Genomic DNA, 25095 nt, shown 5'->3' with positions numbered 1-25095 from the left:
TCTTATTTCCAGAGGAAAATCCAACTTGTCTGTGTAGAGAAAAGAACTATAAAGGAAATGACTTGAGAGCAGAGCCAAAAGGGGGGAAAAGGCTTCATGTGCAAAGCTAGCATGAAACAATAACGTAGTCTCAATGTACAGCACCTTTTCTGCTTTGTCCATTAAATTATAATTGTAAGTGGCTAACAGTCCAATAATCTGTGGGGAAAAAGCATCCAAACCACCATTATACATGAATAATTTCCATGGCTCTGAAGACATTTCTTTACCAACAATGTATGCTTTATTGAAAGTTGACAAGTGCAACAGTTAAATACAATGACGTGTTACAACTGTTTAGAGAACATGCACAACGTATGCATACTACCTTACAGCTCAAATATCCCATTATGTTAGCAGAATGTGGTCAGTATCTGGAGTGATTAAACCAAAACAAAAACCTTCAGTGAGCTGGGTTTACTTCATAAGATACTCACCAGCCAATGCAAATTCAGTAAAAGAATACACAAAATATGGCATGAATCTGCCATGTCCTAATCCAGACTTGGGCAACCCGAGACACCCGAGTTTTGTTGAACCACAAGTGCCGGACACGTCCTGTGAACCAGGGTATGCCGAGACTAGCACTTCAATAACTGAAGAGACACAGGTTGCCTACTTCTATCCTAAAACAGTTGTGCAGGTGTGCTCTTGGCTAACGCCTTTAGTGCCAGATAAAACTCGCGACCAACGTCTTTGCTGGCTCCTAAAGGGAAAGCAGCTTTTAAAAGAAAATGTAAAAAAAAAAACAAAAACAAAAGAAAACAAAAACCAAAGGCAAAACTCTTCAGTTCAGCCTATGATACCACTAAATTTCAATCTGTACAACCTAAATAGTACTTACAAGTGTTCTATTTTACAGAGTACTTACACTACATACACAAATATACAGTAGGCAAATAAACTTCATTGAAATAATATTCCTAGTTTCCAACAGCATCTTCTCACAATGAATCAGTGGATCCAATCATATCAATAACAGATATCGCAAATGAAGGGCTCAGCTGACCAATATGATATAAACAGAGAGTACACTTCAATACCTTCGCACACTGGGAATGTGTCTATGTGGCATAAAGATCCCCTCCCAATTGTAGAGAAAACAAAAAACCTACTTATTTCCAGTCAAGTTCAATTCACTGCTTTACCACCTTTGCGCCTGAACAGACCTGCATCATTTACAGCGGTGCATGTTATGGACAGAACAGACTAAAATAAAATTAAAAAACAAAAAAAAGATTCACAGCTCGTATACAATGCAGTGGTTCTGTGTATTACACTTTCTTTGTAGTCCAATGTAGAACAGACCATTCCCAATGCAACACACTTTAAAAGAATAATTCCTTGGAATCACTTTGAAAAGGAGGTGGTATGAAACAGCTATTTAATACTGAAACGGAGGATCTTTGCAACAAAGCTGTGGCAGAAAGCGAGAGGCACGTTTGGTACCTGCTCCTTAAATATGATGTGTAGATCAGAGGCACATCCAAGGTAAGAGAATCTTGTGAATTTTGCAGTCACTGAAATTATTAGGACACTTCATAGAACTAAAAAGGCGGTTGATATTTTGAACACCTCTTCTGTAAATGTCAAAGTCCATGCTCTCAAGCACTCAAAGTGTGTTCTCGGATTGTATTACATGTATGATTTTTTTTCTGAATAAAATGACCTGATGGTAACAAAACTCTTCAGCACTTGTCATGGTGGTGGTGAGAATGTATGATCACTGGAAAAAGTCAGACTGGATGAAGCCACATTGCAAGGTATTTTGAAGAGATAAGCCTGCTATGCAGAGGGACCTGAGCTTTGTGAGCTTGGCTGTGCAGGTGCTGGGGTGCTAGCCGCAGGCTGTGAGGATGATGAGGAGGATGAGGAGGTGGAGGAAGGGGGAGAGCCACTTTGGAGCTGAGCTTGGAATTGGGCAAGCTGCTCAGGGCTGGCCAGAGTCTTCAATAAGCTGTTTTCCTGTTCCAGTTGTGAGTTCTTCTCAATTAGCTCCTTGATTTGCTCTTTCAGAACCTCTACTTCTTCTCTAACTGCATACATCAGGTGGCTCTTAACCAAGTCCTGTAATACAAGAGATGGTTACATTTCACATCTCAAAACAGAGCTTTTCCTGGAACAGACAAAGATCCAACGTGAACAAATAAACGTATCATGAATTAAGAGTTGTGAAAAACAAAAAGGCAAGATAGAAGTGCTCTATAGACAAATGGAATGTTTGAGAAAACACTTGAGAGGTTATGATCTTTGCCAATGGTTCATTCCTTTTTTTAAAGCAGATAAATCCGTTATATATAATAAATCTTACAATTGAACACAATGGTAGAAGGATCATGATCTATTCCAAGATGGAAATTAAATATGCTCAAGGTAGACAGTAAATATATATTTATAGGCAAATTAAAATCCACCACAAAGCTCTGCGACCATATAAAAAGATACTGCTACAGTGATTTACAAAATTATGCAGTTATAAACAAAAGGGTTATGGTGGTCATTAGAATATACAAGTGTTTCTAACAAATACAGGAGTCATATCAATTAGCACCACGTGTAATATGTTACCTTAATACTCATATAAAGTCATAAATTATAACCTTATAAACAGTACATTCATGACATCAATGGTCATTCTATGTTTTCCTATTGCTATACCACCATCAGGCTGAGATTTTAATCAAGGGTGGCAGTGGGTGTTAGGAATTTAAATTGTCACAGAAACCCTCTCTGACAACTAATAGAAAAACAGAATTTGATGGCAGAAAATAACCTACAAGTCTATCTAGACAGACCTTTATTCTGTGGTATTTAAATGTATGCATGGACAGCTTTACCATTTATATGCTGTTTTATCAAATTAATAACAAATAGATATGGCTATATATATACACATTTATCTCTATATCTATAGCCACCAATCAGCCACAACATTAAAACCACGTGCCTAATATTGTGTAGGCCCCCTTGTGCCACTGAAACAACGCTGACCCATGAGGCATGCCTGTGGTACCTGGCACAAAGTCATTAGCAGCAGATCCTTTAAGTCCTGTAAATTGTGATGTGGGGTCTCCAAGGCTTGGTATGCTACAAAGATTTGTCTTTAAACACTTAAAAGGATCATATGAAGTAATCGCCAAATACTGTGTTTGTGAGTTATACTTCCAGAACTATAAGGCAAGATAAGTGGCTCAGAGATGGTGCATGCTAAACTATAGATGTAATGTCATTACGATGATTTTAAGAGCATGAGCAACGCTAAACTTTAAGGTCTTTGGGTCAAAATGAATTGATCTAAATTATAAATATCCAAACCATTAAACTACTAAGACGTCTTGGGTGCAAGAGCCGATTGTGATGTGTGTGGGGTTCCGAAACTCATACATATCTATTTTACACTGCTGTAACATGTAGTAACTATGCCTTTCCCTTCTTTTTCCTTGGTATTTGCCATGGAGATTGTCAGCTTGCGTGCAGGCCCTTCTTACCTGTCTGTATTACCCTATTATTCGGTTTGCTCCCAATTGTACAGTGAGATATATATATATATATATATATATATATATATATATATATATATATATATATATATATATATATATATAGATAAGGATTGAAAGTCTTAATAAAATATTTTTGAATAGCATATATTTATTTACACAAAGTATTTCCATTGGATTCATAGCTAGTGTAGTGTGCATTGTATATTATATTTAAAAGACTGAAAAGTAAACAAAAATCACCACTGCATATATTTGACATTTATCATGTACTTTGTTTTATCAAAAAACAACTGCATGCCTTTAGTTGTTGCAATTATACACAAAACATGTATATTTGCGACGCCTCCCTGGTTTCAGTGGGAGCAGCAGGGATGGCTTGATGACAACAATAGCAGAGAGGGCTCAGCCAGCCCGGCGCACACCGGCTGCAGCTAGTCTGAGCAGAGCAGGTTGCCGCATAGTGTTTTCCTCTCCGTCTGTGACGTCATGACAACCAGGCACCGCCTTCCCCAAACTGACTGTGAGCTGCCCAATCAGAGGGCGAGATATTTATAGCCGGGAGTTAAAGGTTCTCCTCCTGCCTAGTAACAGCGAGCAGGGAATCGCGTGAGAGGAGCAGCGGCAGCAGAGCCCCGGGCAGCGCTCCAATGACAAAGAGGAAATGTGCAGCAGGGACTGTGTGCGCCAAGGTGTACATCCCGGGAGCCTATCCCGTGCCCTCAGTACACAGACATGCATGTACATATGGTGGTGTGTGTGCTGCAGGACAACACATAACAGCATACTTACCATGGCTTGCTCGATCTTGTTGTCGATTGCTACCACGCTGGCACCAGAGGAGCTGAAATACAAAACCAGAGATGCTCATTATTATCGTTACAAATACCAGAAATCATTACAGCGGTCTGTGACTGATGCCACACACAATATAACACAAGTATCAATGCTACACCTCTAATAATACGAGTTACAGGGTAACCATAAACCGCCACCGGTGTATGCAGGAGGGTGCACAGTCACAGTGACGCCTAATACAAATATGTAGGGAAGCAATATTTATTCCGCACTTGCATCTGAAACCCATCAGAGAGACAGAAGAAATTACATGTTATGTGCACACACAGATCTAGCCTGACATATACATAGATGGAGCCTGGCACACACAAATCTAGCCTGACATATATAGATGGAGCCTGGCACACACAGATCTAGCCTGACATATATAGATGGAGCCTGGCACACACAGATCTAGCCTATGTATGTCAGGATATATATATATATATATATATATATATATATATATATATATATATATATATATATATATATATATATATATGTGTCAGGCTAGATCTCTGTGTGCCAGGCTCCATCTCACATACATAGATGGAGCCTGGCACACACAGATATAGCCTGACATACATAGATGGAGCCTGGCACACACACATAGCCTGACATACATAGATGGAGCCCGGCACACACAGATCTAGCCTGACATACATAGATGGAGCCTGGCACACACACATAGCCTGACATACATAGATGGAGCCTGGCACACACACATAGCCTGACATACATAGATGGAGCCCGGCACACACAGATCTAGCCTGACATACATAGATGGAGCCTGGCACACACATATAGCCCGACATACATAGATGGAGCCTGACATACATAGATTGAGCCCGGCACATCTAACAGCGGACCTCCCCTCAGCTCTGTCACATCGGATGACTTGCAGACAGGTGCGCGCTGCCATTTACCTGCTGTCTAGTGTGACCGCCGCGCTGTCTGTGCCCAGCAGGGAGGACAGGAAAGAGATGGAGAAATGCCTCAGCTGGTACACCCCTAGATCCATAGCGGCCGCCGCTCTACATCGCTAGGTGACCGGGGAGATGAGGGGGAGCGGGCGGTGTGATGCTGAGGATGCTGCAGGAAGAAATGTCCCAGCTCAGCGCTTCCCAGGCTCAGCTGAGAGCCGGCCTCATTACATAATATATGCAGGCTGCGCCTATTGGCTCAGCCGACGCTCGGAAACGCCCAGACCATTCCCAGTAACTCTTACAGGGCCAGGAGAAGACTCCGCGGTGGGGTGATCGGGATGAGAGGACAGGCTATTGTGACACCTTTCACCATCTGTCATTTAACCGACAAGTACACATCGCCCTATTCACCATCTCAGTGACTGCATTCAGGACTGAGCGGATGCTGATCGTCATGGTACAGGCTACAAGCGTCAGGAGCTGTATTCTATCTGCCCTTGCTCTGGCTTCATACGAGAATGATAAAAGCGCATTCCAGACGAGCAAAATAAATACTTATACAATAGCCGCCAGCATATAAGTGCATCATGCAAGGCTTATACAGCGCGGGCATAGCTCGCCGCGCTCTGAAGACCTCCAAGGGACACATTACATATGCCTGCAGGAGAAAAACCGTACAGCACTACACCGCCACCTGGCGGCAAGATGCGTTACAGTTCTCATCAATTTACCGGTCGCTCAGAACTCGCACTGCACAACACACTTGCACACGTATCATTGTATTGAACTCCTATTAGGGAAATGCTGTCAGAGATATCAGTCAAATGACTTCAACTGATATACTGTCATCGTCACATTGTTTCTGTTCACAAAGATAAACCTAACAAATTAATCATAAGGACATTCTTTAGAAGACAAAAACATTGTTACTTGTGCTAGACCTGTGTGCCTACAAACGAGATTTACTACAGACGGTGCCATCAATGTTAAATAACTACATAAAAAAAACATACACTGTGTGAACAATGCATTGCAATGCCATTGATATTTATGACGCCAAAAAACAAATACCACGTACGTCAGAAACAGAGAGTCCAGCAAAGTGTAAATTCACATGCCACACAATGTCCAGCACATCATCATCACCATCATCATTTATAGCACATACGATATACCCCCGTCCCCAAACATATGTTACAAGCAGCATGACAGCCCATAGGAGCCTCATGCTCCATAAGATTTGCCTCCACCCCATAAACCACAATGCTGCTGCTTACTTTGGAGCAAAGCATCACCTTAAAGGAAGAGGCAAATTTTATATTTAGCAAAACAAGTTTCTGGATATCCCTCTTTCTTAGACACCTCCTCATATAGTAAGTGGGGGGACTGCAGCCTTCCTGGTGCCAAGTGTGTTTACTGTACTTGTGTCCAGAGAGCCCTTACAGTTAATTATGCAACAGGTCTGCCATCTGCAGATCCATAGGCAGTGGTTCAATTGGTTTTGTAAAAGCTACAGCTAGGGAGAATATTAGGACAACCTGTATACAGGTACTACATATTTCACATTTATCATAATATACCATACCTAGTTATGGTTGTATTTATTTGGAAAGGTGACTAAACAGAGCTGAAACACCTGGTAGATCACCGAATATTATAGTTTTCATTTAATTTCTACTGTATAAAAATATTTTTTCTTCTTCTAAGATTATATAAAAATCTTGTTTCCTCCAGCAAAATGTTAGCAGCATGCCAGATTCTAAGGTTGAATACTACAGGATTCAATAGTGAATCCTGTCCTACTAAATAGACATCAAAATACAACATTGTATTTGTACCCTGTATGAATGACATGTAAAACAATAATTCAGTGCTATAAAAGTAGTGATAATACTTGGGTGCGCTATTTAATGTATTTTGCTATATTTTCCACTGGAACTGGACAAGCATAATAAATGAACACATACTATTGTGGGGCGATGACTTTTAAACACCTCTATTGCCGCATGCAGCGCAATATTGCGCATCTCCATCAGTTGCCTGTGTGGATACTGTACCAACCGCATCAAGGGAGTGATGGGGATTCTGGATCACAATCCAATGTCCCCATTTTGGTAATGATCTCTCCAATGAATTAATTAGCAGCTGTAATAACTATCAGCATACACACAGGCTCTTTACAAATACAGCATAGAATTGGTGACATCTTTACTATGGCCAATCACATAGAGATGCGAGTTTGTTTAGAGCTGCAGTCATTCAAACACTGAATTGTTCCAATACACAGATAAGTGTTGAATTCATTCACATTACACTGCATTAAGGGGCATACTTGATAATTAACGGGACAAAGCCCCTGTTAATCATCATCTGTCATCACAACAACCCCATTTAATTTAAATTAAAAAAAAAAAAAAAATCAACCTAGGAGAGTGCATCCAATAGGAGGCCGTGCTGGGCATGATGTCACTTACGTTAAAACTCCCGTTTTCTCGGCTCACAATGGCAAAGTTGCTTTGCCATAATGACTGGAGAGAAAAGCAGGTAAGCTGCGGTGAGACATCTGAAGACTGCTTTTCCGCAATGCTCTCCCTGTAGGCTTCAATAGCCGTCATCATGTTCAGATGCAGTTAGCTACTGCAGACAAGTTCTTGTTAAATCATGCAAAATCCGCAGTTCCCAGAGAAAACTATGGGGGCTGGTTTTACGCACTAAGTCAGTGGGACTGCAGCAGATATCGGAGATATCTACTGCGATCCTTTAGTTAGAAAACTTCAAAACTTTATTTTGCACTAAAAAGTTCCTTAATAAACAGGCCCCTAAAGCCGTTTTTGACTGCTACGGTGATATTTTAATAATAAATACCACAAAAGTCAAACCATATGAATGAATTTAAACTGTTACTGTAGTTCTTATCTAGTTTTTATTAGAGAGACATAACAGTATTACCAGCTGCTTTATATACCTAGTTAGTGTACACAGTAAATTGTATGGAATATTAGTGATATACCATTTGTTATGAGTGTTTAACCAACACTTGTTATTTATGTGTTTTTAGGATTACATTTCTAAGATTCTATTCATAGGCGGAGTGTTTTTTTTGTATTGTTATAGAATATCTTTTACAACTCTATAGGCAAGACACAGGCGCTGGTATCTATTTCTAACATACCTCCTGGCAGTTCCTTATGTAACCACAGTGTTTTGCCGTCCAGAGCTATAACTCTTGGGAAAATATTGTACGGCAATGGATGCGAATATAACAAACACTGTATATTATGGTGATCTGCAGGACAATGTCTCTTTTGGGGGTCCCAGGACAATTGTACACTTCTGTTTCCAGCTTAAAAAAGGTTGAGCACAACTGCTTTAAAAGCATAGAAGAGCAAGAGCATAACAGGAAAGAAAACAGGAGAATGATGAGCCTAGATGGGACTGTCTATTTTCGGGTCGTAATGGTCTACAAAGACAAATTATATAGTAGGAAAAAGCTTGCATCAGAAGTGGTCACTGTACAGTAATGAACAGAAATGCATCAAACAAAAAAGCTAACAAAAGATTAAAACCAGGATCAAAAATGTAATATACTATAGATAGATAGATAGATATAAACATTATTAGAAGACTGGTCATTCTCCCTTTCTGCAACACAATAAAGAGCAGTGTTAGACACAACACAAAAGTTTTATTAACAATGAAAAATACTGAAGGCAAAAGCAAACTTTGTGCAGACCATTATTTATCGGTTACTACAAATCTTAATAGTTAAAGTAATCCTAGTGCTGCCTTATCAGGAGCATGACCCAAAAGTATCCAACAGCAGAAAATCCATACTCCAATCGTTACACATGATTGCATAACAAAAACGTGCATCACGTCCATGTACGCTGAAACAGTAGTGAACAATCACATGCTTATATTTTGTGTATTTCTAAGCTACCAACAGTCAAAGGTAATGAAGCAAAACAGTTATAAGCTTCCACTGAACCCATCTCTTATGTGTAACAAAAGGACATTGAACAAACATGATTCAGGATAAAAAAAAAGCAAACTTTACTGAGCTTTACGCTAATATTTATCTACTGACACTTTCAGGATTTAATTTTAAGATAGAGATAGCAATTATAACTCAACATTCAAATTATCAACCTACAGTAAACACAAGAAATATATAGATACAAATAGATACAGTTAAAATCAATTATATATTCCTGTTCCAATTTAATTTCCCTTCCAGGCTGCATCCCTTGATGCTTCTGCTGCATTTTTCTTAAGCCGGTGTCACACAGAGATTCAGGTGGTCACATTTTTTTGGATGGAAAAACGCAGCATTTTAAACCAACGCTGTGACACCTGTTCAAACCCTGACAGATGTTGTTTAGATGAAGGTCCTATTACCACTCTTTATCCACTTCACCTGACCAACATTGATCATATGGCCCACTAGTCACCCTAGCTCTGCATTCTGACCGGACCTCATTTATCACACTCCCATTGTACTATAGATTGTAAGCTAGTGAGCAAGGGCCCTCTTACCTCCCTGTCTGTATTACCCAGTATTGTTTTATTACGGTGTTTGTTCCCATTTGTAAAGTGCTACGGAGACTGCTGGCGCTAGATGAATAAGTGTCTATGATGATGATGATGATGATGATGAGACAGGCTACAAATGTGATTGTTGGATGGGAGACCATGAAAACCTAAATTAACGTGCACTTGGCTGGTCTTAGGGTTTTGCTGTTCTCCCCATCAGAACACCAGAGTGCTCGATTACCACTGTGCCATACATTGCATACATGACTAGGGACTATTTTACCTTAAGAAATTCATTCAATAAATTAATATAGCAGGAATATAGTATTAATTTTCCCAGAATATAATTATTAAAGTAAGATTTGTTCTATTTCGGGGAAGTCACCAGTGAAGAACATACACTATGCTGATAGTTGCACAATACAAATCATAGGAAACTCCCAAGTTGTCTGCAATTTGTCTTTATTGCACCCTGGTAGAACATTATACCAAATAAAATACCCAGACACTTTTCATGTAAATGGCAGCTGGCAAACCTACAATTCAGTAAACAAAATCTTGCACTATGTCCTGTAATTAATGGCATGAATACACAATCTACGGAGGCGGCACGTATATGTTTTATTACACAATGCCTTATCCAAAGTTTGTAAACATGAGCTTATAGACTAGTGAGCTAAACACACCTACGTGGTCCAGAAGGATTTTTTAAATTCTTGTTCTGCTTCGTTTGCAAGGTGTATATCTTGTAGGACTATAACAACACATACAAAAATAATCCCCATGATAATTGTATTTTCTATCCCTAGAGGTTGACCATATCCTGATCCCCAATTCGCGATTAGTTTGTACTTCCTTCACATTAAGGTGAAACACGCTTGTGGCACAGTGGTTAGCATTGCTGCCTCATCACTGGGTTGGCTTTTGACACAAGGTGCTACCATAGATGATCGTGTATATCCTCCCGGTGTTTGCAGCAATGACCCAAAAACACACTGGTTGGCTAGTTAATGGCACTGGTGTGTATATGTGTGTGCCTAAGTAGGGAAATTAAATTGAATGCTTCACCTGGACAAGGAAATTCTGATTGTCCAGCATGCAGAATATGTTGGCGCTATATAAAATAATTATGTCAACAGTAACACTAATAAGTACTAGAAAACCTGAAACACCAGTTTGTACAAAACAAACAGAAAAAACATCTCGACTTATGTATATTTTCAAAACATTTTTTGCGTAAGTGTCCGCAAAACCATGAAAACTGTCCTACAGATATGGTGATTTCACACAGCCCTAAACAATCACCATGACGGCTATTCAGAAGACACAAGTTTTACATGCAACTCCTTATTAAGATGCATTTTCAGAGGTTTTTTTTCTCTTAACATTTTTGAAAGAACTTAAAAAATAGATAAAATATTTCTTGTAATGCAACATTTTAAACCCAAATTTTCGATCCTCTCTACTTGGATCGTCATGTAAAACAATATTTTCTAAATACAAAGGAGCAAATGTATAAGTATTCTGTATTCCCAAATCTATGAGATACTGAAAATAAACGCGATATAGTAGCAAAGAGCAGTCAACATGATTACTACAAATTCACACAACATTCACAGCAGTTAACTATTGGTTACCCCTGACTCAGATGGCAGTAAAGATGTCTTGTAAACGGACATGTGACACCATTTTTATAAGAACTAGTCATTTCAGGTAAACAGAAATCATAAAACCACAGACGCAGCATAAAATCCAGCAGCTAATCCTTTACTTCAACGTCATTTTTACTGTAGAGAGCGGAGAGATGAAAGGCTTCCTGGGAGAAATCTCTCAGCAGCTAAACCATAAACACTGAAGTCATTGTTTTATCAAACCAACTGTCGGCATCTTAGGACAAGATACACAGAGAAAACCTATGGGTACCAAATGCACTGTGTGCTTAATGCATTCATCCTCCAGATAGAATATGCAGTCACAACCAGATTGCATTCCTCCAGGACAAAAAAATAATAATAAACAAACGAGTATATATAAAGAGGGGAAAAAAAATAAAATAAAAAATGAGAATACCTTTTTAGATGCTGCTCTAGCTCCAAGACAAGCACCTTCATGGTTACTAGGTTAGAGACTGTGCTATGGTGAAGGGTCCATTGCATTGATATTTCTAGTGTAAACCTGCTGACTAGCTGACAAGTGAGCCCCTCATGCTGTATCATTTCACAAATCTTCCAGTGCTGCCTGTTGTCATCTCAGTATTTTCCGCTTTGTGATTCTATGAAAAAAAGGGGGAGGAGAAAATACCCTTGCACTAGGATACACAGGCTCCTGAACGTTTGGCGGGGATGTTGGTGCCTGGCTTGCTTTGGGATCAAGGAGGAGGAAACAAGGGCAGATGACGACGACACAAGTTACGATCACATGATGTGGTTACATAAAGCTTCAAGAGAGATTAAAATCTTTACAACTGGAAGATTTCACATCTCAGTAAACACAAGAGCTCACTTCTTTCAAGAGTGGTTAATCCAGTTATGAAATTGCCACTCTATCCCAGAGGAGCCTGGACGCTAATTGATGCAGATTTCCCTCTTTTATAATCCATTTACAAGGAATCTGTTACTATATTTCAGCTTTGAATGTTAACCTGAATCAACACACAGAAAAATGAAGACTTGAAGCTGACATAAGTGACTTGGTGCAACAAGATACTCAAAAAGCAAATCATTAAAATGTCATCCAGCACTCACAGGGTCAAAGAAAGCCACTTATCCCAGTCACAAGTAATCAGTTCAGTTGGGAAGAAAGCTCCTGTCTTGAAGCATCATCACAATGAACACCTACTACATTCACAGTGTTCTATAGCTCCTTCTACATCCACCTTTCTGTACATGCCAGTATGAAGTTGGCCATCTCCTGACAGGTATACATGTTCAGAAGTATATATGACAGTGTGATGACTATTATCACTTGCACATGATGCCCCTGGGAAACACTGTCACCACATCAATACAGACATCTGATTGGCTTTAAATGACCACATGAAATTAGAGTCACCAGAACTTCTACCGATGCCTATGGCCAATTTACATAATGCCTCCCCAAGGCATTTACGACAGAGAGGGATGGGCACAACTTTATAGCTCAATTGTCTCAATAATGGTACGTGTTAATAACTGTACTCTACAATTAGGCTTTCACTCAAGCTTGTTAGGCTGTTTAACACAGCATGACCAACATACTTTTAGTTTAACACATACTTCCAAACCAATTTAAACAGTGCAAGCAAGAATGGCTGAATGCACATCACCAACTATAGAATACAAGCACAGCTGAGAGAGCATGCCAGACCGGAAGAGTCCACTGCTAAACCAGTTTGTCTATACATAACAAGTAAACAAACATAAAACAACTCAATTAGAAACAAAGCAAGTTGGATTTAAGAACTTTATTCCATATAGGAGGTGTGTCTATGTGAAGTTCAAAACAAAGAGGAGGAGGTGCCCTTGAAGGAATCCCTTCAATTCCAGCTCAGTAAATGCACCTTTTGCGAGCGGTCCAAGACTCCATGTAATGAATTTGAATTATGCACAATACATGCTCAGTTCAAAAACTGTGATACCCTGGATCACCTTTATATCATACTTACCTACTTTCTTCAGCTCCCTTCCGGGAGCCAGCCAGTGGAGGGGGGCGTGAAGGGGCGGGGTGGCCGAAATTGCGTCATTTCGGCCCCGCCCCCTGTGACGTCATGACGCAAATTGCGTCATTTGACAGCGGGGGCGGGGCCAAACGCCGCGATTCACCGGGAATCGCGGCGTTTGGGATCTAATTCTGCCCACTTCACTAGGAAGTGGGGCACTTCCTAGTGAAGTGGGCAGAATTCGGGAGATTGCCACACTCGCCCGGGAGTCCGGGAGACTCTCACAAAATGCGGGAGTCTCCCGGACATTCCGGGAGAGTTGGCAAGTATGCTTTATATTGAGTACAAACGGCACTGAAATGATAGTGTAATGTGCCTAAAAAGGAAAGTCACACACCTTTACATCACATACTTCAATAAACTATTTGTTTCTGTTTTCTGCCTCTGGACATGGCCCAGCAGCAGTCTGGCTGGCCCTGGGCCTGCGAAAAACAGTTAGTGCACAGAGTTATACTAATGTTCAACTATCTCTATGTCCCACATTATCTTAATCTCACAAATATAAAGCATCCAAAATTTGGTAAATAGTAATAGTGGTGAGGAGCATCTTCACACCAAAACAAAACCCATAAAAAATTGGTTGTTTCAACCATATACTGGACAACCATATATATTCGGCTGCTGGAATCCCTGAACTCAGCAGTCATTGCTGTTACCATCTCTGTTTGGCTGCTGGACCCACTGAGCACAACTCTCCGGGACCACATATCTAAGCTGCACAGGCTACCTACTCTATACCCCTGGGGGCAGCAATGGAGTTTACACCTTCTCTATTGCCCTGCACATCTTAATTCAATTGTACCTATCTGCTCTCTTAATACTTACTCAAATTTACCCATATCACTCCATTGTTTCCCAACTCACTTTTACCACTTTTCTCCAAACTTCTCTTCTCCCTCCCCATCACTACTTCCATCCTCGCTAGTCTACACTCACGAATGGTTTTATGCTGGAAACAAAACAGTCTGTTTCCCAACTAGCGAGGAGGGAAGTAGTGATGGGGAAATAATAATAGGGGATGGAGAAATAGGATGATGAAGAAAAGTAGAAAGAAAAGAGGAGGGGTTTGGAGAGAAGTGTGGTGACAGTAAATAGGAGAAAGTGTGTAAATTGTGTAGGTGCAAGACAGAGATTTGAGAGATGTGGGTGAATGTGTATTAGTTAGGGTAGGCAGCAATGAGAGAGTGGGAAAGGACAATTATTCCAATTATTCTTCCATTGCCAGGTAAAGGTTACTTTACTGCCGCCTAGATGGGGTTTATAGAGTAGGCAGTTTCTGCAGCTATGACACAACAAGGTCCAGGAAGCTGCCAGTTGGATGCAGCAGCCAGTGATGGCAACAGCAATCCCAGTTGAGCTCAGTGGGCAGCCGAACAGATGTTGAAGCAGCAATGATAGCTGAGCTCTGTGGGTCCCACAGCTGAACAGAGATAGTAGTTCAGTAGATCCTAAAACAACCTTGATCCTAAAACAGCCTTGTTTTTGTAATGAAGTCTATCCTTAGCGCTACCGTGATGTTTTCTAACAGTATTCAAACATATCCAACCCTTTATATTTGTGAGGATAAGGAAAATTGGGAGTTTGGGCAAAGAGCAGAGCCAATGTACAGCTTACTCCAACTGCATGCCAATAACCATCAATTAATATCCCCACAGTCTAACCACGGACGCCTGTTTGCCGCCATTAACTCGCTTCTCTGTCCACCTGCATCACCTCTACCGTCCCTCCCTACAACCAATGAATTTACAACCTACATTTGACGATATATTTCCTGATGCCAGATCTCACACTCCACAGTTCATTCTTCCAAATAACACAGGACAGAGTCATGTAATACTGACTTTGTGGAAAATCTTCAGTAACTCACAGCCATGGAAATAACAAAATGAAAGCAAAGTTGTGCTTGAAAAACAGGTACAATCTGAATAGTCTCTATAGGTTACCACACTTTTCTGTGCTGTGTTTGGGGGGTATTTGTGAAAACATCTCAGAAAAGAAAATGACCATATTTTACTAACCAAGTTACATAAACAGATTGTTTTTCAATCATTTCAGTACTACATCCATTTCCTTCATATTTCCAAAACAAATAAATGAGTATAAACAGCCGCTTATTAATGTTCTTATAGAAAGGTTTACCCTGTACAGGAAAGGTAGCGTTACAGAACAATCATCATTAGAAGCCTAAAATAAAATGCACAATTTATTGGCACACTGATAAAGACATTCTAGTGTTCCATCAGAAAGACAGACATATACAGTACAGGAAGCTGTGGAAAAATTGTAGAATACATGGCAATAACTTTATAACAAAACATCTCTTAGCCATCGGGTATCAGTTTAATCAGCATGAAGCATTCAACAAAACAAAATCAATGATGAAGCCACGAAACCACTCGCAGAATTTATTTTAGAAGTTTTGTTATGATGAACCAAACATTTAACAGAAAGTGCAGGTTGTTACCGCGGTCAAAGCAGGTTTAGGTACACATGACCCAGCTACTCTGAGCCATAAGTGTCTGGAACAGGGACTCATTGCAATTGTGACTTTGGTGAGAAAAAAAAAAAAAAAAAAAAAGGATGTATAGGTGCAGGATATACACAAGTTCTATGACCTGATCTAGGAATTGGTCAGAACAGTTTTTTTTTCTTTTTTTAATGCGGTTCTTTCCCAATTTAGCACATTTATCAGTGCATCATTTTTTTTATATTAATGTACACCCTTTCCCCCATACATTAAATTTAAAGGTTTAAAAAAGCCAAATGAAAAAAAAAGTAACATTGCATTTACTTTATAAAATGTTGTTGGCTTGTTAGTATTGTCTTTATTATAGCAAACTTTTGAAGTAATGTTACACAGAGAAACCAGCAAGCAATCCGAACCAATAATAAATGTATCATAAATAGATAATAAAATCATCATCCCTGCATATTTATGGTAATAAAACATAAGGTATTGTTCAGTTATGTGTGAATTCACACACACTTTAGGAGGTGTTAAAAACAGTTAAATTTTTAAACAAACTGGATTAAGCAAAGGTCAGAACACTGTAGATGCTTTGAAAAACAGCCTCCAGCTACAACCGAACATGCCTGAAGTGCAGAGCTCTGCTTTCTTCTGCTGTCAGATTCAAGAATTCAGCACCAAGCTACGCTTGCCCCTATTGTCCTGGCCTACTCAGATTTTTATGTAAAGCGACAGATTGCACACAGATGACTCACTGCTGGTATATCATGATACTCCAAATAATGCAAATGTCAGACACTGGCAACACAGCAAGTGCCAGTTCATGCCCAATGGTATGTGTTTTGTTAGTTTGTAAATATAGCTCTGACACACAACTATATGCACTGACCTATCCACCTTGGAGTCTCTCTATTATATTTGTGACGTTCTATTGGGGTCTGACAGCATATTCCAGTATGTAAGCACCCCCAAATTGTCAAACACTCAACACCAGTCCCCCCATTGGCTCTCTCCCAGGTACTGCTGTCATCTGCACCCCCTGACATTGGCTCCACAATGCCTGCACACCCAGCGCATGCCTCTAAACAAAAAAGTAAGTTATATGAGGTGCCACTGTGTAAATGACCTTGGAGCAGGCAGCATGGATACCAGGTCTAAGCTACAACTCCTGCAATTTCTCACTCTTACCTACCCCTCTCACCTACCGTTCCCTCACACCCATTCCTTTTTGGAATTTTATGTTGTTTAAGCTTTGCATGGTCCGTGCAGTACTTGATGTATAATGTAGGATGTTCTATCGAATACCTTACGTCTTGTATTGTGCTAAAAATGATGAATGATTATGTGTCACGGTGTACTGTGTACTCTTGAATGTAATGTAGTATATGTTTATTTTCCCTTTATACAAAATAAAGATACCTTTTCAAGTGACAAAAAAGTGACATAAGTGATTCCTTCTTAAGGCTGAAACACAATAACCAATTTCATTGTTAAGCTTTTTGGAACACTTGATACATATAAGACAGACACATGCAACCACTATAATAATGTATACATATACAAATAACAAATCTGACAAATAGGAAACCACTGTTGTAGCCCTAATAATAAAATGTTGACAACTTAAAGAAGTTGTACTTAAAAAACACAAAACCAAAAGTGAATGAGAATCTGGACATTCAAAAGTTAATAACCTTTAAGACATGGGCTGATATGTTCCAACATACAACATGAAGACACATTAAAATAACAACTGGTGCCAGATATCCGAGCTTTTCACACCCCTTGGTTATTTATATATGGGGTTTGAATTGTGGCCATAATGCAGTGCTTGATACATATGTAAGAATCTAGAAGCCCCAACAGTGGACCACAGACTTGGCTCCCACCTCCCATCACGCACAGCTCACTTTTCTTAGAAGAAATAAGATGTAGACTGAAGGTGGTGTAATGTCTATCACTTATCTCCACCTTCTCATTTATTTCACTCCTTTACTACCCTGCAGAGCTGCCACCAGAAATTATGGGGCCAAGTACAGATGTAACAGGCAGGGCCCCCCTCCTTCATTCTCTTGCCCCACCATCATTTCAAATTATTTTCTAGCCAACATTTGCCTGCCCAGATTCTCTACAGTCACCCCCCATCCCCGGTTCCATCTAACCCCTGCAGTAGTTTACTTACCTCTCTGCGTCTTCTTGCTGTCTCCTTTATTGACAGCGCTGTGACGTTATTAATTACATGACGTCAGCAATACTGCAGGGAGTCACGGCTCTCTGCCCGGGTGCCGGGCACCTGGGAGTGCTGGGACTGGGCAAATGGTGGCAGCTGTCGGACCCAAACATCTTGGGAGTGGAGGCAGACATGCTGCCTACAAGGGGGCCCCACTACCGCACCCCTAATTACATGCAGAGGTCTCTCTACACACAACCTCTCAGGAGAATCTGCTGCCTAGAAATGGCGCCCGCCACCTCCCTTAATTCATTGCGGATGCCTACTCCCCTAATAAATTTGTTTTGGCCCAGGACTGGCGGGCGCAACTCTGCTGCTGGGCCCCATACTGCAATAACCTCCCACTGAAAGGGGCTGTTCACCTTTGGACAACATCTTACAATTTATTCTCCCCATATGTACCTTCAGAGTTCCACTAGGGCCGACAGTCAGGAGAACAGAAGAGCTGGCAGTGAAAAAGAAGGTTCAAGATTTGAACACTCACTACGTCTATAGTAAATGTAGAAACTGCAGCCAGCGAGTCCTGTGGGACCATTATGTCACAGCTAAGAAATTATATTACCTGATCACAATGAGAAATTTTGCGGTTAGGCAATACCTGAAACTGGAGTTCTGTGAAGAAAGCAATTTTCGCATTTCCGTTTGTCTTATGAGAAATAGCTCCACACATGTCCAGAAGCTGAAACTGAGCTTACACCAATGAACGCAACTGCATGCAAAGCACGACAGCCTAAAATATGAGACACATCTCAAGATACACTTCCATTTGAATACAGTCGCTCTCTTTCTTAATATGCAACTTGCGTGCAAACTGTGTCCGAACATGAATCAGGCCCATTGTGTGCAACAGAAAGAAGACCTACTGAAAAGCAATTAAACAACAATTACCAGAAACCACCAAATGTAAAATATGACGAAGCTGAAGTACACAAAGTTTACAGTGCTAGAAGGTAGGACGACTTCAGTCTGAAAAGGTTTGTAGCAGATTTACAAGCATGTGTACTTTGTCTCAAATACACGTTCTCCATCAAACATATAAAGGCATAACGTGTGCATACGAAAGCATGTTAAACATTGAAATTTTGTACTACTTAAAACCCAGTCTCTCAAGTCTAATTTATTACTATTAATAAATACCAATGCTTTAGTGGAGGTATTTATATCATTTCAATGGAAAAAAGACATACAGCAATTCTCACATTAAATAAAAGGGTGGTGTTAGCACAAACCTCTTGGAAGGTTGTACCATAAAAACATAATACTATATTGTAGATTACAGCACACTAGGCAGAAGATAAATATAGGCTGTAAAAGCATAAAAAGTCACATCCTAGTTAGGTATTCATTTTTTAGGAAACCTTGGTAAAAATTAAGGTGGTATGGCTTGGCCTAAAAGAAACATTCTGAATACAATGCAGAACGATTATTAGATACCAATATAAACTATTCTTGAGGAAGAATTATAGGGCAATCCCATGGCAATTTGTCCCGCTTACATATAAAAGTGCAATAACTACCCAACCCTGATCTAAAGACACACATTGTAAAAGTCACAATGTCCAACCCCTCATTACTATTTAGAACCATTCCTTTCAATAAATATTTTTTATTTCTGTTTTCTCCTAAAATACTGCTTAGGTTAGCCCAATGCATGGTCTAAAATTAATTAGAACACCATTGGGGAACGTTGGGTATTTATTACATATTGGCACTTTCGTGCTTGAAGTTTATTTCTTTCCCGTTGGGCAAAGTGCACATAGAAGTAGGATTCTCTGCTAAAGTACAACTGGAAGCTGCAAACTGCATGTCATTGAAAGGGACCCAGATCTCCGTCAGAGCTGGCTCAATCTATTTTTCCAGCAACTATTTCTAGGGATTGCAGAATGTCTAATGGTAGGTGATTTACACTCAGGGATAATTGATGTATTATATAATTTATTTAAACAACAAGAAACTTCTTAATATATACCTATATAGCACCCAGGGTTGTGCTCTCCACTTGTACCTGCATTTTGCAGAGTGGAAATGGCTGCATGACCCTCGCTTTGTAAAGGAGGCCTATTGTGTTATCTCTGGATGATGGCTTTGATCTTCTGGAATCACTGGGTATTCGTGAGCAATTTACAAAAGACAACAATGCCAATTCCAACTAGCCCCTTAGGAAACCATTTGGAATACGCAGCAATTGTGAGGATGCCTACACCTTCATGAGAGAGCATTTCTACACACAGGGATAACTGGATGAACATGTGAACCACTCCCCTAGAAGAAAGTTTCATCTCCACTCATTTTACACAATGGTATATAATATGTGCTTTTCAATACCTCTATCCTTTAGAGAATGGCTCATTGGCAATCACTTAACTTTACGCTCAACTTCTCCCAAATATCCAAGGGTCTTACTCTATATACAGTAAAAAACAAAACAAAAAACAAACAAACTGCTGAATCAAAACATTTACTGCGGTCTGCATGCCTACTTACTGGCATATATCACCAGGCAACCTCATGGGGAAATTGCTAAATGTGCTTTGTGAATTGTAACCCAACAAACTACTACCTTATTTACTCATTAGGGTGCTCTTGGATATGATCAGACTACATGTGGTCAAGAGTATTGCTGGCTTCTATTAGTTTCTTATTACTGGACAGACATCACATGGATGTGCCTTTACCTATACTCCCAGTAGGACCCAAACATTTGTAACTAAACCACAGGTCACAGACAGAACAATATACTCCTGTACCTTATTCTAACATGGTTATAAAGGGATTGTCAAAATGAACATTTCCAATTGCAATCTAGCCAGACCAATATACAAACTGTGGTACTCAACCTCATGTATGCAACTCCTATTTTCTGAGAGGTTATAAGCCAATGATCAAGGTCATCTTTGACTGTTTTATTAACACATGCAGTCTTGTTTTATTACTGTGCTTCTTACCAAATGTAAAGTGCTGCAGCTGATATATAAATAAATGTTCAAATTACCAGAACCCAACAGTATCCTCCTAAATTTTTTGACAAGCAATACACCAGATTTCATTTCATCACTGCAGACACCAAAACCCCTTGTCATTCACTGCCACCAGCACACTTTCTCCAGTCCTTGGCAGGGATGGTGCACACTACCTTTTCTTATTGTCTAGGGACCTAATTTAGGTCAGTCCACCTTCCTCCAGGACTTATTGACTACTGATAAACAATCTGGAGCCTCTCACACAAATAATAGTTTCCAATCCAATCTTAAGTATTGGTGTGCACCAAGCCTGGTTAATGAGTGGATAAAGTGGTACCCTTGAGAAGGGATTCTACTTTTCTTTCCCCCTCACCTGACATCACAAGAGTTATTCAGTGGTCGTCACTTCATTTAATAACTCTGGGGACATATCAGATGCTAATCTAGGGGCAGCCCACAAGGTTGCAATTGGACAAGTATTGATAAAACATGTTTTGATTAGGCAGACAACTACACCCCTGCTGGCAGAACTAGTGTAATTAAGGGGAAAAAAAAACACTCCACAAATATTGGTCTCGACTCACCCACAAATTCATGAAATGTGTCAAAACTTATCCTTAATGTATATAGGCAACAAATGGGATTTTAATGGACTGTAGCAAAATTTGATCTGTAATCGATCAAAGTGTCAGCAGGACAACTTTCACAATTCCAAAGGGGGCTCCCCCACCATCCCCCGGCAGTTCCTTTCTGCTTGACAATAGTCCCTAGAACAATTTTACAGTTTTTACAGACTGTTTTTTGCAATCTACACTCTTCACCAGGAACTGTACAAACATCTGCTGTATAGGAGAGGCTGGTGTCTATCCCAATAATGACATTTCCGCAGATTCTCTGGAACAACGAAATGATCACATGGATTTATAAATGAAGCTATGAACAGCCTAAAGTCCAGCAAAACAGTCAGAGAAAGGGTTAATTCCAGAGAAAATCGCCAACTTGCATTGAGTACATCAAGCAGCGAGATGTTTACCTTCTCACTGCTTGAAATATAAAGATAATGCCATGTCAAGGTGATGTTTTAGTGGTGTTCTGTTCAGCCTGGCCGGAGAGGATTTTACACATAGAAGAGACAGCACTTCTTGATCCCTCTCTGGCCAGGCACATGCTACTCCCGCTCTTGAAATGATAGCACAAATTACACTGCCTCTACCACTGCTGCTAACGGTCCCAAGTAAAGTGTAATATAATTAACAAGTGTGGTGCTGGTTTCAATTTATGCACAATAGAAATATTAGTTCTGGTGCTAGCAGAAATTTGCTAAATTGTTTAATTGTCATTACTAAAACTTCTCACTTCTTAGCTTCGTCCTAATAGCTTACCATTCATGTGACTATACAGTGCTGCACTGGCACCTACATTTGCTGATATGACAAACAAAGTCATAATCTGGTTATTCAGTATACAGCGGAGCCACATCATTAGCGGAATCCCTGTATCTAATCCAATGTAATGTACACCAGCACTTTGCAACCAGTTTTTATTTTTCTGAAGTAGAGAACAGACTTCCTAAGCACCATGTCAATGACTGGGTGTTAACATTCATGAAAGTACTATCAGTGCAACACACAAACTCACTGTACCTTATTGATGGCAGTATTTTAATGTAGTATATTTGTATCATTCAGAAATGTATTTAAATTTGAAGTTTAGCTCCACCTGGTGGAGAAAAGCTGCTCGAAAATAAAGAAGCCTTATTGCAAGAATGCATACAAAAAATAATAATAATAATAATAATAATAATAATAGATATATATAGATATATCTATATCTCTCTCTTATTGAATGCTCTACTATTTTATTTATTAACCATTATACAGCTCCAGCATATTCTGTAGCATGTTGGGAACAAATAGGAATAGACAAGACTGGGTGTTAACAGACAGAGGTAATGGGGCACTTGCATGCTTACAGTTGATTATGTCACAACTAAAATATCCTTTTACTGGCATATCTGAATGAAAAATGATCGAAGATATTAGGAGACGGGAAGATGATGGAAGAAACTAAACCTACACACAGTGGGTGGGAATTCAATTCAATAGTGCCTGCACACTATTCCCGATATTACGATGATAATGTGCATTATTACCGTTAATACAGTAATCTTTAAAACTGGGTTTTGCTCGCAAAATCAGGGTTAAAATTACTGTATTAATGATAACAGATTTAGCGCTGCGTTACTCGCACAGAAATGAGTTCCGCCCAGTGAATTTACCAACACCCATTTCAAATCTTCTGTGTAGTGATGGCAAATGGTTCATTGCCATGTAACAATTAATACTCAGCTGTATGCAATTGTCCTTGACTATTGGACCGATCTGTTCTTTGCATGTTATTACATAGAACTTAATCTTGATAGTAGTTATGTGGACTGACAAGTTAAAAAATATTAAGCAACATTGTCAAAATGTGGCAAATTAATTAGGTAACGAATAAGACATGCGAAACACAGGACACTGGCCAAGCTGATGTTACTGGGTATGTGGGTCTATATAAAACACACATATGTAAAGAAGGTTCAACAAACCAAACAGCTTCTGTGACAATCATTTCACCCAGCTCTTTTCAAGGTAAACACAAATACTCTATACACATATTCTTACCTGAAGCAGCACAAGCAGGAGACAAGTGATTTTCAATCCAAGTTGTATGGAAGATGGGGGCGGGAGGGGGGAGAGAGAGAGAGAGAGAGAAAAAAAAAAGCAATTAGCATCTTAATGTTACAATTACCTTTGCATTAGATATTGTACTTTATACATTATGACTTGTTCTCATCAACACGAAAAGCTATTGGAACAGGTCATTAAAAAGCTGTGTCCACCCTCCCTTTGCAATATATTTGATTGCTGTTATATGAGAATGACCAGGAAATATGAAGGGGGGGGGGGTCATTTAAACACAGTGGGATGTGTTAGAATGAATAAATGTGATTGTTACACCATGTCACTGGTTCAAATTGCTGTCAGATACAGTAATCAGGCAAATATACAAAAGTAAAGCAAGGGAAAAATAAATCATCACTTGAACAGAATGATGAAAACACAGCAGATAGACAAGTTTATTTCATATGAAGGCGCTTTGCAACTGTGGTTCTCTGCTGACCTAGGAAACATAATTCTATTGTTCAATAGGCAAACTGTGTGTGTAAACTTCTGGGTACACTGCCAAGTAAAACTGCATGCACTATTAAGCATTGTCATATTAGTAATACCATTTTTTAGTATTAAGCATCAAGTTCAATGATTTGCAAAACCTGTAAGTCACCTTGATATAGAGCAATACTGCCACACAGTGGACTGGTGCCACTACTGCTACTTATCCACAATACAATACACTTCAGTTACATAGAAAAAGAATCTCCCCACAGTTCCATTTTATGAATAAAATACTTAATCCCAAAGCATCTAAAAGCATTACTCATTTGTCTGTATGAGCCTAGTTTAACGATTGGAAAATAAATCAGGGGAGTGCAGGTTCACACTATAGAGTGTAATGATAGTAGAACATGCATCTCAGCCCCACCAAGTCAAATTAAATAATTTTGTTTTCAACTTGCTTGAGGGCACAAAATGTGCTACAAATGCATATTATTGAAGTGGGTAATGCCTTTCTTTACTTTCCATACCCCCGATATAGGAAATATCTGATAGAATCTGTAGTTGCCTTAGAATCATTCAGCCTGTTATTCAAAAGCACTTTCAGTTTAATTTAGCAAAACTAAATTACACATCATCTTTTATTTATATAGCGCCACTAATTCTGCAGCGCTGTACAGAGAACTCACTCACATCAGTCCCTACCCCATTGGAGCTTACAGACTAAATTCCCGAACATACATAC

The 25095-nt window shown here is 39.6% G+C and overlaps 1 protein-coding gene across 3 annotated transcripts in view; it reads right to left on the bottom strand.

The window, feature by feature from the left end:
• Positions 1-260: 260 nt before the first annotated feature.
• The window catches only part of TSC22D1 (TSC22 domain family member 1), a 70225-nt gene continuing 45390 nt past the window's right edge, over positions 261-25095 (bottom strand). The window contains exons 1-3 of one of the 3 annotated variants that reach the window (XM_075199742.1): positions 11909-12184; positions 4332-4383; positions 261-2106 (exon numbers count right to left, since the gene is read on the bottom strand). In XM_075199742.1, the coding sequence (XP_075055843.1) occupies positions 1825-2106; positions 4332-4383; positions 11909-12054 (480 nt within the window). In that variant the 5' untranslated portion in view covers positions 12055-12184 and the 3' untranslated portion in view covers positions 261-1824. Of the gene's footprint in view, positions 2107-4331; positions 4384-5305; positions 5836-11908; positions 12185-25095 lie in introns of those variants that run through there. The other 2 variants (XM_075199743.1, XM_075199740.1) reach the window with 2 other exon arrangements.

Source organism: Mixophyes fleayi, chromosome 2, assembly GCF_038048845.1.
Source record: "Mixophyes fleayi isolate aMixFle1 chromosome 2, aMixFle1.hap1, whole genome shotgun sequence".
NCBI classification, from domain to species: domain Eukaryota; kingdom Metazoa; phylum Chordata; class Amphibia; order Anura; family Limnodynastidae; genus Mixophyes; species Mixophyes fleayi.
The sequence above is the reverse complement of the archived record's forward strand: the minus strand, read 5'-3'. Positions and strand labels throughout refer to the sequence as shown.